The sequence below is a fragment of the Vipera ursinii genome, assembly GCF_947247035.1.
Source record: "Vipera ursinii genome assembly, chromosome: 7".
NCBI lineage: Eukaryota > Metazoa > Chordata > Lepidosauria > Squamata > Viperidae > Vipera > Vipera ursinii.
Window position 1 is genome coordinate 14,648,410 of NC_139521.1, and position 16,140 is coordinate 14,664,549.

Here is a 16,140-nt window from a genome sequence, read left to right on the forward strand (position 1 = left end):
AGGATCACATGATGACCGCAGTAACACTGAACAGCAGCAGGGCAGTAGTGCTGAAGTGGCAACAACTTCCCCAAATTTCATCCTCACAGACGTCATGGGTCCCAACATCCTTTAAGTTGAATTACCTTGGTTCAATAATTGTTGCTTTTTATACCTTCTAATTTTGTCCAATTGAAGATTACAATCAATCAAACAGACATGAGAGTTTTAGTAATATACAGATTACCCAGTCCTCAAATTGCAACTGAAAACATTGGCCTAGTTAGGGTGGCATGATGGAAAGAAAAACGGGACTCCTCTCTGCAATAAATGGGTAACAAAAAGCTCACATACTCTGACAGTGCTTTTCAATTTTGGCAACTTTAAGATGTCTTGACATCAACTCCCCAGAATGCTGGCTAGTGAATTTTGGGAGTTGAGGTCCACACATCTTAAAGTTGTCAAGGCTGAAAAACATTGCTCCAAGAATGTAGAAATTATCCCATGCCATTATCCTTCAACAGGTAGTATTCTGGAATCAAAATATAGATTTTATTTTTCTTGTAGCCCTCCTTCAATTTCAAGAAGAAAAGCCTGATTTCTGGTTTTTCCCCTTCTTTTTAACAGACAAATATAGAAAATGGTCAAGCTTTATTGCTAAACAATCCTATAATTATTATAATTGTATATTAACATACAATAGCAATATATATATCCCCTTCATGGATTACTGGCTTGTCCTGGCGAAGGGGCTGCGTAATTCAATGAAGCTATGAGCTATGCTGTTCAGGACCACTCAAGATGGACAGATCATAGCAGACAGTTCTGACAAAACGTGCTCCACTGGAGAAGGAAATGGCAACCCACTCCAGTATCTTTGCCATGAAAACCCCATGGACAGTACCAAAAGGAAAAAAGATATGACGCTGGAAGATGAGCCCCTCAGGTCGGAAGGGGTCCAATATGCTACTGCGGAAGAGCAGAGGGCTAGTACTAGTAGCTCCAGAAAGAATGAAGCGACTGGGCCAAAGCCAAAAGGATGCTCACCTGATGTATCTGGTGGTGAAAGGAAAGTCCGATGCTATAAAGATTTTTTCTCCATAGGAACCTGGAATGTAAGATCCATGAATCAAGGCAAGGTGGATGTGGTCAAACAAGAGATGACAAGACTGAACATCGATATCTTAGGAATCAGTGAACTAAAATGGACAGGAATGGGTGAATTTAATTCAGATGACCATCAGGTATAGTACTGCGGGCAAGAATCCCTCAGAAGAAATGGAGTAGCCTTAATAGTCAATAAAAGAGTAGGAAAAGCAATACTGGGATACAATCCCCAAGAATGATCTCAGTTCGAATCCAAGGCAAACCATTCAATATCACAGTAGTCCAAGTCTATGCCCCAACCACCGGTGCTGAAGAGGATAAAATTGACCGGTTCTATGAAGCCCTACAGCGTCTTATAGAACTAACACCAAAAAATGATGTCCTTATAATCAAGGGGGATTGGAATGCTAAAGTAGGAAGCCAAAAGATAACCAGAATAACAGGCAAGTTTGGCCTTGGAATACAAAATGAAGCAGGGCACAGGCTTATAGAATTTTGTCAAGAGAATACAATGGTCATTGCAAACACTCTTTTCCAACAACCCAAGAGACGGCTCTACACATGGACATCACCAGATGGTCAACACAGAAATCAGATTGACTATGTGCTCTGCAGCCAAAGATGGAGAAGCTCTATACAGTCAGTAAAAACAAGACCAGAGCTGACTGTAGCTCAGATCATGAGCTTCTCGTTGCAAAATTTAGGCTTAAACTGAAGAAAGTAGGGAAAAGCACTAGGCCACTCAGGTATGAACTAAATCATATCCCTGACGAATATACAGTAGAGGTGACAAATAGATTTAAGGAATTAGATCTGATAGACATAGTGCCTGAAGAACTATGGACGGAGGTTCGCAACATTGTACAAGAAGTAGCAACTAAAACCATCCCAAAGGGGGAAAAAATGCAAGAAAGCAAAATGGCTGTCTAAGGAAGCTTTGCAAATAATTGAGGACAGGAGGGAAGCGAAAGGCAAGGGAGAAAAAGAAAGATATGCCCAATTGAATTCAGAATTCCAGAGAATAGCTAGAAGAGATAAGAATGCCTTCTTAAATGAACAGTGCAAAGAAATAGAAGAAAACAATAGAATAGGGAGGACCAGAGATCTCTTCAAGAATATTGGAGATATGAAGGGAATGTTTCATGCAAAAATGGGCATGATAAAGGACCAAAATGGCAGGGACCTAACAGAGGCAGAAGAGATTAAGAAGAGGTGGAAAAATTACACAGAGGAACTATATAAGAATGAGCTTAACGTTCTTGATAACCACGATGAGGTGGTCACTGACCTTGAGCCAGACATCTTAGAATGTGAAGTGAAGTGGTCCTTAGAAAAACTGAGCAACAACAAAGCTAGTGGAGGTGACAGTATTCCAGCTGAGCTATTCAAATCTTAAAAGACGATGCAGTAAAAGTGCTACACTCAATTTGCCAGCAAATATGGAAAACTCAACAGTGGCCACAGGATTGGAAAAGATCAGTTTACATTCCAATTCCAAAGAAAGGCAGTGCCAAAGAATGTTCAAACTATCGCACCATTGCACTCATTTCTCATGCTATTAAAGTTATGCTTAAAATTCTACAAGCTAGACTCCAGTAGTATGTGGATCGAGAAATACCAGAAGTACAGGCAGGATTTTGAAGAGGCAAAGGAACTAGAAATCAAATAGCCAACATACGCTGGATCATGGAGAAAGCTAGGGAGTTCCAGAAAAACATCTACTTCTGCTTTATTGACTATGCTAAAGCCTTTGATTGTGTGGATCACAACAAACTGTGGCAAGTTCTTAAAGAGATGGGAGTACCAGACCATCTTATTTATCTCTTGAGAAACCTATATGCGGGTCAAGAAGCAAGACACAGAACCACTGATTGGTTCAAAATTGGGAAAGGAGTCCGGCAAGGCTGTATACTGTTGCCCTGCCTATTTAATTTTTATGTAGAGCACATCATGAGAAAGGCAGGGCTAGATGAATCAAAAGCTGGAATTAAGATTGCCAGGAGAAATATTAACAACCTAAGATATGCAGATGATACCACTCAAATGGCAGAAATTGAAGAGGAACTAAAGAGCCTCTTGTGGCTGGTGAAGAAGGAGAGTGCAAAATTTGGGTTGAAACTAAACATTAAGAAAACCAAGATCATGGTATCTGGCCCTCTCAATTCCTGGCAAATAGATGGGGAAGAAATGGAGACAGTGACAGATTTTATTTTCCTGGACTCCAAGATCACTACAGACGGGGACTGCAGCCAAGAAATTAAAAGACGCTTGCTTCTGGGGAGGAAAGCCATGACAAATCTAGACAGCATACTAAAAAGCAGACACATCACCCTGCCAACAAAAGTGCCTATAGTCAAGGCTATGGTCTTTCCAGTTGCAATGTATGGCTGTGAAAGCTGTACCATAAGAAAGGCTGAGCATCAAAGAATTGAGGCCTTTGAACTATGGTGCTAGGGAAGACTCCTGTCAGTCCCTTGGACTGCAAGGTGATCAAACCGGTCAGTCCTAGAGATCAACCCTGACTGCTCTTTAGAAGGCCAGATCCTGAAGATGAAGCTCAAATACTTTGACCACCTAATGAGAAGGAAGGACTCACTGGAGAAGAGCCTAATGCTGGGAAAGATTGAGGGCAAGAGAAGAAGGGGACGACAGAGAATGAGGTGGCTGGATGGAGTCACTGAAGCAGTAGGCGTGAGCTTAAATGGACTCCAGAAGATGGTAGAGGACAGGAAGGCCTGGAGGAACATTGTCCATGGGGTTGCAATGGGTCAGATGCGACTTCGCAACTAACAACAATATTTATAGGAGCTGTAGAGAATTAACACTATTTTGTATTAACAAACTTTCTTCCAGTTTACATGCTATATACTCCTGAATGACAGTAAGTGCTTCTTTACTTTCTAAGGACAAATGTACTCTTTTTAAGTTAATAATTTAGCTGTAAACATTTTGAAAATTACAAGTGCAGCATTTATTCATTTTTTAAAAAAACAGAAAAAGTATTGTGTTGTTCTCATGGCTTTCGAGAGAAGATTTAAATTATATATTATTCTGTTCATTTTATAAACCCACTTCCCTATTTTATGAATCAAATAGTTTTTATGGATAAAAATAAATATGCTAATCAAGCTGCTTATTCAATGAAGAAGGAATATTTATAATGTAAATCATTATCACATTTCACAGTAGCAAATCCTTTTAGATTTTTTTTCCAATAAAGCCTTTAATCTGACTAGCCATTTCATAAAAGAAATAATTTTATTTTCTAGAATAAGTCAAGAAAATACTGTCAGAGCCGCAGCACAAAAAAACGATAGGAAAGAAGGATGGGAAAGTAGAGCAGAACAATGAAGCAGCATTCCTGGACCTTCCATTTAGAATAAAGTTCCACTCTGCCTTCATACCGTTCTCAATATGCTTTAGATTAGAAGGTGGGTTTTGTTGGAATAGGCAGGGCCTTTAGGATTAGCTGTCTTAAAAGTTGAGTTATGCAGAGAGAAGAGTCAACTCAGATTAAGAAAACTTACCTCCAATTACACCTACTCCAACGCTACTTCTCCTTGTGTTCATTGGAGCTACATGAAACCATTCATCAGTCTTCATATTATAGGCTTCTACTGAGGATAAACCTGTAATAAAGCATAAAGAAACCTAATCAAAATGAAGTATTACTGAATTTTGGGTGGTTGGTTTTTTTTACAGTAATAAGCATGTAAAGGCATACCATTTTGCTACCATTAGAGATAACTGGCTAAATAAGCTGGTTAAATACTCTGCATAAATCAAAGTACCTTTGGGCAGATTTTTTCTTTCTGATGACTTCATAGACATATCTATGCAACAACACTAGGTTACCAATGCTTTCCTTTAGGATGACTTTTTTGACTTCCCAATTTAGCCTGAAGTCCCGGAATTCCCCCAATGATCTTCTATCCAAGTTTTAACTCAGATCTAATCTGGCTTGGCCTGAAGCCCAAACTAAGTCAACTGGTAATGCCACCAGTTGAAACAGCACACATAAGTGTGTGTATGCATGCCTGCAGGCTCCTCCCTTAAGATTCGGCTCCAATATTCTTCAGATAAAAAGAGACCAATGAGAAGATATACTCTAGAACAGACATGTCAAACACAAGGCTGGATCTGGCCCGTGGAGTGGTTTCATGTGGCCCGCGAAGCCATCCTGGAAACAGTGAGGGAACGGCCCCCACTGCCTTGGCCCTGGCCCAGAGACCCTCCTTCTGCCAGAGACCCTCAGATCTGTCCCACTCCTGCCCAGGCCCCCATAGGCACCCTTGATGCGAACGATGCCCACCCAGTAGGCCATACGCACTCTAGCCACGCCCACCCAGTAGGCCACACCCACCCTGGCCATACCCACCCGGCCCCCTGAGGGCAACCGCAGTGCTGATGTGGCCCTCAATGAAATCGAGTTTGACACCCCTGCTCTAGAAAATAAACTTTCAAAAGGTTTCTAAATATCCTACTTCTAATGATTTCCATTTAGCATTTTAGTATATTTGATAATAGAGCTTTCTGTTTTGAATTTAAGAAAAAAAATGCCAAAATGTGTTTCGGGGGGGGGGGTTGGGGGGGGAGAGAGATAGTGAGAATGATTGCAACAAAAACACTAGATGTCTTATACAAAGAAGGGCTGTATAGTGATGTCACTGTATAAAATTATATACCTGTACTCCCATCAAAACCTCCTACAGCATATAGAAGCCCGTTTAATACAGCAGCGCCCAAAGTGCTTCTTCTGTCTTGCATGCTAGCAATGCTTGTCCACTGGTCTTTTACTGGATCATAAGAATCCACACTACGAACCCTCAAGGAGCCATTGAAGCCACCAACAGCAAAGACAAGACCATTCATGTATACAACTCCTGGAAAAAAAAGGTGTCCATCTCATCACCTGTTCTCAGATGTTGATGTCTATAAATTACCTTCTAAAATCTCATAGTACGAGAGTCTTTTCATATAACATGAATACCAGGCCATATTTTTTAAAAAAGAAATAGCTCTTCTTTGTCAAGGTAATAATTTAACAGCTAACCAGCTTGCATAATGTGAGATGTATGATGTAATGATGGGAATCTCAGCAGGGTCTATGTCCCTTTAAGAGCCTTTGTATAAAAGGGAAGGCTCTGCTGCTGTGTTGTCTCTCTTCTGTTTCCTGCTGTAACTGCTGTGGTGTATTGGAATCTGCTGTATTAACACCTGTATGTATATTTTTCCTGGTGTGTGATATTGTGCATAATGTAAGATAAAACACCATTTAATACAAACCACTGTTTACTGTGCTTACTCCTGGGTTAGCTCAGTGCAATAAGACTGTGCATGCTCTGACACTCTTCTTCCATTTTACTTTATACTTTCTTATCATATTCTTCTATCTTCACTTTATTGCCTACTATATTTTATTCTATATTATTTCACTATAGCTATTTTATCTCATTTCACTGTATCATATCTTTTTTTGCATTTTACTGTGGCTGATGCTCATGTTTGATATGGTCAATTGTTTAATTGATAAAAACATTGTATTATATAAATAAAAAGGAAATGGCTGACATAGATTGAAGCTTGCATGCAGGAAGCATCAATTTAAAGTGTTGTGGTACCTGCCCTGCATCTTCTGGAAGGCAGTTCAGCAACTTGGTGCCATCGCTGTTCTTTAAAATCATAACACTCCACACTGCGGATAGCCTTTGGTGCTTGCCCTCCTACCACTACCATCACCTTTAACAGAAGCAACATCATAAACTTAGATACTCATTAAATGGGGGGGGGGGGAACCTGAACAGACTCTTGACAATGAACAAAAAAAATCCTATCTGCAGTACTATTTCATTTCTCGGAGTGGCATTATTCAGGATGGGTTCAAGAGTTTCAAGAAAAGCCCTGCTAATATGAATATGCTGCAGCCTTTGTTGACTTATCCCTGGGGGAAAAAAACAGGCTATACCCCCAAAATTCCCACTAATGATAAACTGAGAAGGTATCTTTCTTTTCCTACATAGCAGTGTTCTTAGTAAGGAGAGTCATTTCTTTGTGAATTATAAGTCTATTTAAATCTGTTTAATGCCACACAATAGCTTTCAAATTTTCTTAAATAGAAGGTAAAGTCCTAGGTTAGCAAGAATGTAGACACAACTCAACAACATTTTCTATGCAGCTGAATACTGACAAGACTCTCTGGCTGCTTTATTAATTTTACCAGATAGATTTAAGTATGGTTTAAAATGAACAGGAAATTTGACTTATTGACATAATGGCCTCTTCCAACTCTATAATTCTGTATTTAATTTCAATTATTCCAATTATTTATATTTTAAAATAAAAAAGAGTCCACGATTTAAATCACATGCATTTTTTTCCCCATACAGTGCAAGGCATTTCAAAAAGGAAGTACATCAGTCACATGCTTACCTTTGGAAGACAGGAAGGTGTTCTTAACCTTGTTCGTATGGACTTCATCAAAGCTCTTTGCTCAAGTGGCAACAAATGGTACTTCATTGCTTCAATTAGGTAATCTTTACATGCACTGCTATTTTTAACAAGTATCTCTTCTTCAACTCTCTGTGAATTAGCCATATTGATGCAGTCTTAGCAAGAAAGAACACACTGACTAATTTACATGAATTTAGTTTTTATGTAGTTATTCGTTTTGAATTGGTTCAGTGAGAACTTTAAAATAATTGTTTTTCCAATAAGTATTGCTAAAATGAAAACAAACCAGTGCAAAAAGAGAGATAATGACAATCTAATCTATGTATCTTTTTTATGAAGTACTCTTTCAAATATTCTTCCATAAGTATACTAAATATTTTTTTATTGGTATTAATCAGTGTTTTTCAGCCTGGGCAACTTCTAGCTGTGCGGACTTCAGTTTCCAGAATTCTCATCTTGAGAGACCAAAGAATTCTGAAAGCTGACGTTTGCGTGTCTGAAGTTGTTTAGATTGGGAAACTTTGACTCAGACTTTATTTTTATTTATTAGTTTATAAAATTTATTTATAAATTTTTATAGTTTTATATTCATATAATTTAGTATCCCATTCAAGGTACCCTTAGGTCATATAACTCTCAAACCTACAAGCCCAATCTATATACAATACTACTAAAAACTCTCATTGTCACTACTAATAAGTTGGTGAAGATGCATCACAGGGCAACAATATTTGAACTAAGATAACTCAAATGGATTAATATGAAAATGTATCCAAAATCCAATCTAGAGGGAATGAAATTTTGGAAAGTCATGGCTTCTTCATGTTGCTGCTACGGTTGGGCTGCTGCTGCTGTGGTCACATGATGGTCATTTTGATCATTCTGTAACAGTTTCCCTGACACTCTCGCAATCCTTCACTCCTTCTCCTACCCAGTGTAAGACTGAGCCAAAGCCACCATACCTATAAGTGGCAAAGGCATGTAAGCAGGGTGGACAAAAGCTCCCTCGGGGGAAGGAATCGAGTTGTTAAGAAAACAAAAGGACAAAAGTTGGGTCTGAGCATATGGGAAGCTCCCCCTCTCAGGTCTTACCAACAAAGGAGTTGGGCCTGCATGGGAAGCCCCTCCCCACCAATTCTGGGGGATAAAAAGAGGTCCTGAAGTCTTCCGAGTCTTTGAGTGATTTTGGATCCCAGACTTGGCAGTTTCCATCCCTCTGGCTAGTGCCTGGCAGCCTAGTAGAGGGTGCTGGGTAAGTGTGGATGAGTGTGTGTATTTGTGTGTAAAAGCAAAAATATATCAGTAAAAGTTTGCTATTTTAATTTCACTGAGTCTCTGTGTACTTTAAGAACCATTTGTGCCTCAGTGTTCAGTTGATTTGGGATTGAGTGCGGCAATTTTCTAGGCCTGTGAGTGTCTACATAAGCTGAGCCTAAGAGCACACTTCTGTAACACCAGCAGCAAGGAATTGACTCACTGCGTCAGAAAGGCCTGGATATTTTCCCTCTTTACTTGCCCTTTATCTGGCACACAAACCTGCACATTTATCCATACCCCATCTTTGTACAGGAACTCAAAGGTTTTTCCCCCCAGGAGTTGTATATATGAATGGTCTTGAATTGGAAGAGAGGAAAGAAGAAAGAGGAGGGAGGGGAGAAAAGGGAGGGAGGGAGGGAAGGAAGGAAGGAAGGAAGGAAGAAATGACAGCGGAGGGAGGGAGGGTTGATTGACTTCCAACACTCATTGCCAACTTCCCACAAAGAAATTAAATGTGGAAGCCACCAGGAAATTGGAAGCTGCTCTCCTCTCCCTGATTTCCCCCCCCCCTCACGTATGGTCATTTTGCTTCTCTGTTTAAGCAAGGAAATACCTACGAAACGATGACCCGACAAAGCATAAGTTGCCTAGTATGATTATAAAGACTGATCCAACTTTTACAGAAAGCATCAATCTGGGGGGATTTTATTATCCGAAATGGGCCAACTCACTGTGGCCAACTTGCTGTAGCCAACTTGCCACGAGACAACTTGCCACAGGACAATTCAACAAATAAAAGTTAAATTTTCGACAGAACCATGGCCAATAATAATAAAATAAATAAAGTCAATACAGAAATACAAGAGTTACAAACATTTCGACAAAAATGTGGTCAACAATGGTAAAAGTATAAAACAATTAATACAACAATTGAATTGTCCTGCGGCGAGTTGGCTGTGGTGAGTTGGTTGCAGCAAGTTGGCCTAGACCCTTTGTTATGTTTACCCAATTACACAAGCTTTTATCTTGCAGTATAACAAGACCACAAATGAAATGCCTCCAGTTAATTACCTGGACCAAATATTCCTTTGACAGTAAAGGTAATCGAACATGTTCCATCAGACGTGCCATGAGTTCTTGCCTCACATCTTTGTCATAGTTAACCCAAGCAATCACTGCTTCAAATACCTTGTGTAAAATAAAGACACATCATGAGTTCTGCATATGGTTTGCTTGACAGATACATATAGAACTCTATTATTTTGTTTAGAGAGGGAGAACATTTCCAACAAAAGCCAGCTGGAACTGCCTTGTCTAATTCTCCATTGTCTCCACCCATTCATCTCTTAGAAGTGAAGACATATTGGCTACAGAAGTTTTAACTTATCTAGACCAGATTAATGTGTTTTAAAATGTAACAATAACTTGCCAGTTTGGGCATTACAAAGAATAGCACATTTAATTTCCTCTCCCCCTATGTATTCTTTTTCTGACTTTCCTCTAAGCAAGAAAGGGGTCTACTACATTATCTCCAACTATTAATAAGCTGGTGGAGGTAATGTCTATCTCCTCAAGGAAAACCAATTGTGGAAAAAAGCAATCAGACTCAAACTGTATATAATGATACACATACTGCTAAACAGGTACAAGAGTTTAAAAGTATAAATACTGATAGGAAACCCTAGTTCCAGCTAATTCTTTGAGTTTCACACATTTTTGCCTTGGGAGTCACAACTGGAAAAAAAAATGAAATGACTGGAGTGAAAGGGAAAAAACATTCAAAAATCTTTTTCCTATATCCTCCTATCAAACTATATTGTAAACGAATAAATATTTCAACAATGGCCCTTCTAATCTGATTCCATGATTTTAAAGGTAAAAATTTCTGCATTAGAAATATTTCAAAGCCAAAGTTAGACAGTTCTTTTTTATATAAATATTTTATTGATTTTCTATTTTTACAATCAAGTGCCTAATTAAACAACATGATGACTGGGTCCATTAGTAATTTCATGGTACATGTAAGCTTCTTCATACTTAATCCAATATTACATCTTCCAATACATCCTCTCTTCATCTGGTAAGAGACATTTTTCCACACTAAGCAAATACATTTCTTATTGTGGTAAATAAATATACAATTGCCTATCAACATTTGTTATATTTTTCTAAAGGTATCAATAATGTCAGTTTAAAATATCTATTAACCAAAGCATATCTTAATTGCAGTTACATTTATTATCCATTTATTCAATCTATATCCTATTTTTGTTTTTTTCAGTTCTAATTCCCTTTTAGTAATAAACATTTTTCCACACTAAGCAAATATAATTCTTATTATTGTAAGTAAATATAGAATTGCCTATCGATCTATTTTTCTAAAAAATGTCAATAATATCAGTTTAAAATAGCTTTTCTAACCAAAACATATATTAATTGCATTTGCATTCAATATCCAATTATTCAGTCTAAATCCTATTTTCGCTTTTTACAATTTTAATTCCCCATCTATGTTCAAAATATCCCAATCATTTATAATTTCAAAACAAGTTATATTTGGGTAACCAAACGTTTCCCCTATTCAAAATTCTTAACATATTCTTCTTTTCCTTTTTATACCAAGATATGATATTCTGGTTACAAATCCTATCTATCTAATTATAATAATATTTATATTTCTAACAATCTATTCTTAACCATATTCAAACATCAAATTGATACTATAACATCCCCCTCTAACAGGTCAAAGCATCTGTTTCTTTCAGTCTTACTCTAGCTTTCTTTCTTTGCCAACTAACTTTCCAAGTCAGTACACTTGGATCATCAAATAGTTCTTCCTCTATTTTTGTATATATTATTTGAGTCAAGAGAATCAATTTCGTTAAGGTATTGTTGGCAGAACTGGCCCAATGATATTCATTAAACAGCCTCTCTCCTTCTCCAATTCCCACAATTCTGTTGACAGCTTTCTCTTCCATTCCATCAGCTCTCCTTCCTTATCCTCCAGTATGTTCTGAGACTGTCTGATCCATTTCCAATATTCTCATTGTGTCTTCTAAGTCTTCATTTTTCTGAGTCTGGTCAAAATTTTCTTCCTTCAGATCCTCATTGTTTGTGTCAGCATTTTCTATTTTTCCTTCTGTTTTCTGAGTTGCTGGTTCCTTCTCTGTATTTATTTTCTGGCTTTGTAGATTAAAATTAAAAATTTGTTCTTTTATCTCCTTTGTGTTTCTTTTAAACTCATCACGAGCTAAAGTGATTGTTTCTTGTATTGATTTCAACATGGAGAGAATTTCTTTCTGTGATTCCTCAGTATTTTCTTGGTAATATGGCAAACTGAGGCTTCTGGAGACAGGTGTTAAAGATGCTTTTTCACCATTTAAAATTAAGTAGGAAACATCCATTATATATTTTGTAAGTATTCTTTATGAGTTTATCCAACCTCCCCTAATCAGATATAAGTAAAGTTCATTTTTTTCTGTCCAACGAGAAAGATATCCTTTCTGTCCAGGGAGAAAAAAAAGAACCATTACAAGTTGTTTAATAATCAAGATTTATAATCCAAAGTGTTCCATCATATCCAGCAATAGTATATATGTCTTCTTTAGGAGAACAGATCCACAATACAGTTCTAGAAGTCAGTATTTTTGTTCATAGTTCAGACAGGCCAATTTTAAAATAATATTATTGTCTCAAGCAGTCCCAAGCCTGTTCCATTTTCTCAGTTGCAAATCTCAAAAGTCAGAGCTTCAAGGCCAGCCAAAGTCTTATCTGACTCTGGGCTTCAAGCCAGGCTGCTTTTAGGCAAAAATAAATTGTAGTGCCGTACATTCACCACTAGATGTCATCAACGCCATTTTTCAGTTTTTAAATCCAAAACTTATAAGCTTTTCCAGCTTTTTTTTTTAAAAAAAAAGTCTTAGAAAACACTTTTAGTCCCCAAATTTCCAAGTCATATTTATATATTAGTTCCAAGTTAATCTTATATGTTTCTCCTTTTCCTCAGGTAATTAATTTGCTGCTTTCCTAAGGGAATGAGATGGAAGTTCCCTTCCCCTTCTCTTTGGGGGGGAGTGCTTTGGGCAGATTTTCAGGAAAAGGTCTTAAATTCATAAAGAGAGGCTTAGATCTCACCTGGTTTCATCCATGTTGCTGTAAACTTGCTTAGTAGTGCTTGGTATCTTCCGTTGACAACAGTTTCTGACTGGCTACACCAGATATGTCAAACTCGCGACATTACGTGACATCGTGCAACGTATCAAGACGGTTTTGCCATTTCCAGCAATGGGGTGAGCGCGGCTTCTGCATGATGCATCCAACCCGTGGGCCGGCAGTTTGACACCCCTCAGCTACATGAATGTAGCCAGTCTTTCCCCCACCAATTTGGAGGGCTTTCTTGGATCAAATGGAAGGGCTGCCACACGTCTCCCCCCCATGATCAAACAAGGGTCCCCTCCTTGCTTGCCGCCTCTATGGGGCAGCTTTTGACCCTTTTCAGTGTCCCCCAGTGGGGCAAAGTCAAACATGGACGTTGGAGCTCGTCTTCCAGCATTTGCCTCACTGCGACACCATAACCAGAAGCTGTTCTGTACCAGCCTGCTACCGGCCCTGCAGAAAAGGCAGGGACAACCCCTTTTACAAGAAGGCAAGAGGCTGGAATTACGCGAACTATCCAAGCGGTTGCCTTCAGCAAACCAGCCCTCCCACACATTCCCCTTATATAGAGTTCAGGGAGTGGCTTCTCTCTGCCTCCTTCCGAGAAGCCCCATTGCCTTCCTCTGTTTACTCCTAATTGACTGCCTCCTGCGTCGGGCCTCCTTGAACAGGGCCAGCTGTGGGTCATCTTCATCCACGCTGTCAGGCTCACACAGCTGGGTCTCTGTGGTGACCAAGTGGGAGGGGCCTGGCTGAGGGCTCTCATCAGCAAGATCTTCAACCCCCTCAGCAAGGTCTTCAACACCCCCCTCCTCCTCCTCTGAGTCGTCCGACCCAACTGCCGAACCCACAGGCTGACCCTGAATCACAACAGAAGCCCCCAAAGTTAGACACTTCTGACCTTACTGGAATTGTTTTGATATTGGAATATTTCTGGCAAAAAAAGGACACGGTATCTGAGTAATCAGATCAAAAAAGAACAGAACCCTCATTTCAAACTCAAATTTTAAACATTAGCATCTGAAACAGTCTGCACACCTCTACATGATTACATATCATAATGTCCAAATAAGGAAGATATTACCTTACCTTTTCTTCTGATGCTACTGTTAGTTTGTCACTGGATATTAAGCTGCACACCTGTTCTACACCAAGACTGAGAAATTCCTCACCTAGTACAACCTCAGTAAAGTGCTGTTCTATTTCAAGAAAAAATATATATAAACATATAGACTGCAGCAAACAGAAGCAGCATGAAGAAGGCGCTTTATCCTTATAGAGATACAGAATAGTTTTCCTTCTGGTTAAATTGCTAGAAGATACAGCTCCTGTCTACATCATGTCTATGAAAGAGTAATGTCATTTAAAATATGGAAATCTCATTTATAAACCCAACTGGACTTTGTGTGCAACTGACAACATAATTTCTAAAATAAGGCCACTATGTTTGGAAAATAAGACTGACAATAAGAGCTTCATTCAGAAACATGTAATACATAATAAGATTCAAAGACTGAAATCATGGCTGTGACTGGATAAATTCTATTTCATATACGGGGTGTCCCAAAATCTTAATGCAGAACTATACTAAGACTTTTAGAACACCCTGTCTATAATTTTTTTCCCAGTACACTTGAGCATGTTACAAAGCGTGCATAATGTTATATACACCAAGAGCATATATAAACAAATATCGGCAAATGTGATAGACGAACTCTACTATTATTAATGGTAAGTGGGATTAACAATTTATCCATGGAAGCTGAAGGGTTATGTTTGATGGGTTTGTTTGATTTCTGTAAGCCACTCATAATCACCTGCATGGTCATAAAATCATATAAATTTATAAAGTACATGAATAAGGCAACATTATTTGAGAGGCAGTTTGGTCTAGTACAGGGGTAGGCAACCTTGGCTCTTTTATGACTCGTGGACTTCAACTCCCAGAATTCCTGAGACAGCCATGCTGAGGGGAAAAAGAGAGGTTTCTATGCTTAGCCATGCTGGCTCAGAAATTCTGGGAGTTGAAGTTCATGAGTCATAAAAGAGCCAAGGTTGCCTATCCCTGGTCCAGTAGTTAAGGCAACAGGCTACAATTTGGGAGATTGTGAGTTCAGTTTAGTCATGAAGGTGGAGAAAATAGAAGGAAGGTGTGTTGGATATGTTTGCCACCTTGTATTTGTAAGAGTTATTTGTAAAAATAATAAAGGCATGATATAAATAAACAGAACACAGGATAGCAAAATAACCATATCCAATTTAAAACATATGTTCTAATTCTGTAAAATCATACAAGAAATCATACAAACAAAATAAAGCTGATTACATATGGTGGTGCTTAAAAGCTACTTTCCTCAATAAATACTGTAAACTAGTGGAAGAACGGATCACGTTTCAAATCATATCTATGCATAAATATTGAAAATTCAAGAGTGTTCACAAGCTTATGAGCACCATTCCATAGGATGCTAGTTGATGCACAAAGTTTCAAAACGTTGTTTAAATAAAGAAAGGGAAGCAGCTTGACGGATATCCAGTGGGGAAAAAAATTCCATAATTCACCCTATTTCTGGTATTTGGGCATATGTGCCAATAAATACGTAGCTGAAATAGTAGTGCTTGCATGTTTGTAGGAGATGACAGAGGAAACCCGGTGGAATTCTATGATTTAGGTAAAAATAGCTGGGGACAAACAAATTTTAAGAAGGAAGAACTGAGCATGCTGACTATTAGAGAGGAACCGGAACACCATGTCAGAAAAAGCCACTGGGAAGAGAGTGTTACTAATTATCATTCTTGTCTGCACCTTCTAGTTCAAGAAAACAGGCACCTGTGAAGACAGGAGAATGTGTGGGTACCAGACCAAAAATACTTCCCATAATCTGGTTGGGTTACTTGAGCTGGGCCAGGGCAACCTCCCATTGCTGCAGAACAAGAGGCTTATGTGCCAAATGGCATAGACTAGTGGTGAAAACCTATGTTAGAACACAGTTTTGGCCGAGTCTCATTTTTATAACTATGACTGGAATTGTTATGCAATATTTTCTCATTAACACCCAATCCATAACTGGAAATATTACTCCATGAAGTACTATAGAGCTGTGGGGGCACAGTGGTTAGAATGCAGTACTGCAGGCTACTTCTGCTGATTGCCGGCTGACAGCAGTTCGGCAGTTCGAGCCTCACCGGCTC

The 16,140-nt window shown here is 38.7% G+C and overlaps 1 protein-coding gene across 2 annotated transcripts in view; it reads right to left on the reverse strand.

Annotated features, from left to right (window-relative positions):
- Nucleotides 1–16,140, reverse strand: part of KLHL2 (kelch like family member 2) — a 51,992-nt gene that overhangs the window by 16,870 nt on the left and 18,982 nt on the right. The window contains exons 6-11 of one of the 2 annotated variants that reach the window (XM_083367252.1): nucleotides 14,038–14,147; nucleotides 9,865–9,981; nucleotides 7,516–7,665; nucleotides 6,708–6,825; nucleotides 5,772–5,969; nucleotides 4,614–4,715 (exon numbers count right to left, since the gene is read on the reverse strand). In XM_083367252.1, coding sequence (XP_083223378.1) covers nucleotides 4,614–4,715; nucleotides 5,772–5,969; nucleotides 6,708–6,825; nucleotides 7,516–7,665; nucleotides 9,865–9,981; nucleotides 14,038–14,147 — 795 coding nt within the window. The remainder of the gene's footprint in view (nucleotides 1–4,613; nucleotides 4,716–5,771; nucleotides 5,970–6,707; nucleotides 6,826–7,515; nucleotides 7,666–9,864; nucleotides 9,982–14,037; nucleotides 14,148–16,140) is intronic. The other variant, XM_083367253.1, reaches the window with a different exon arrangement.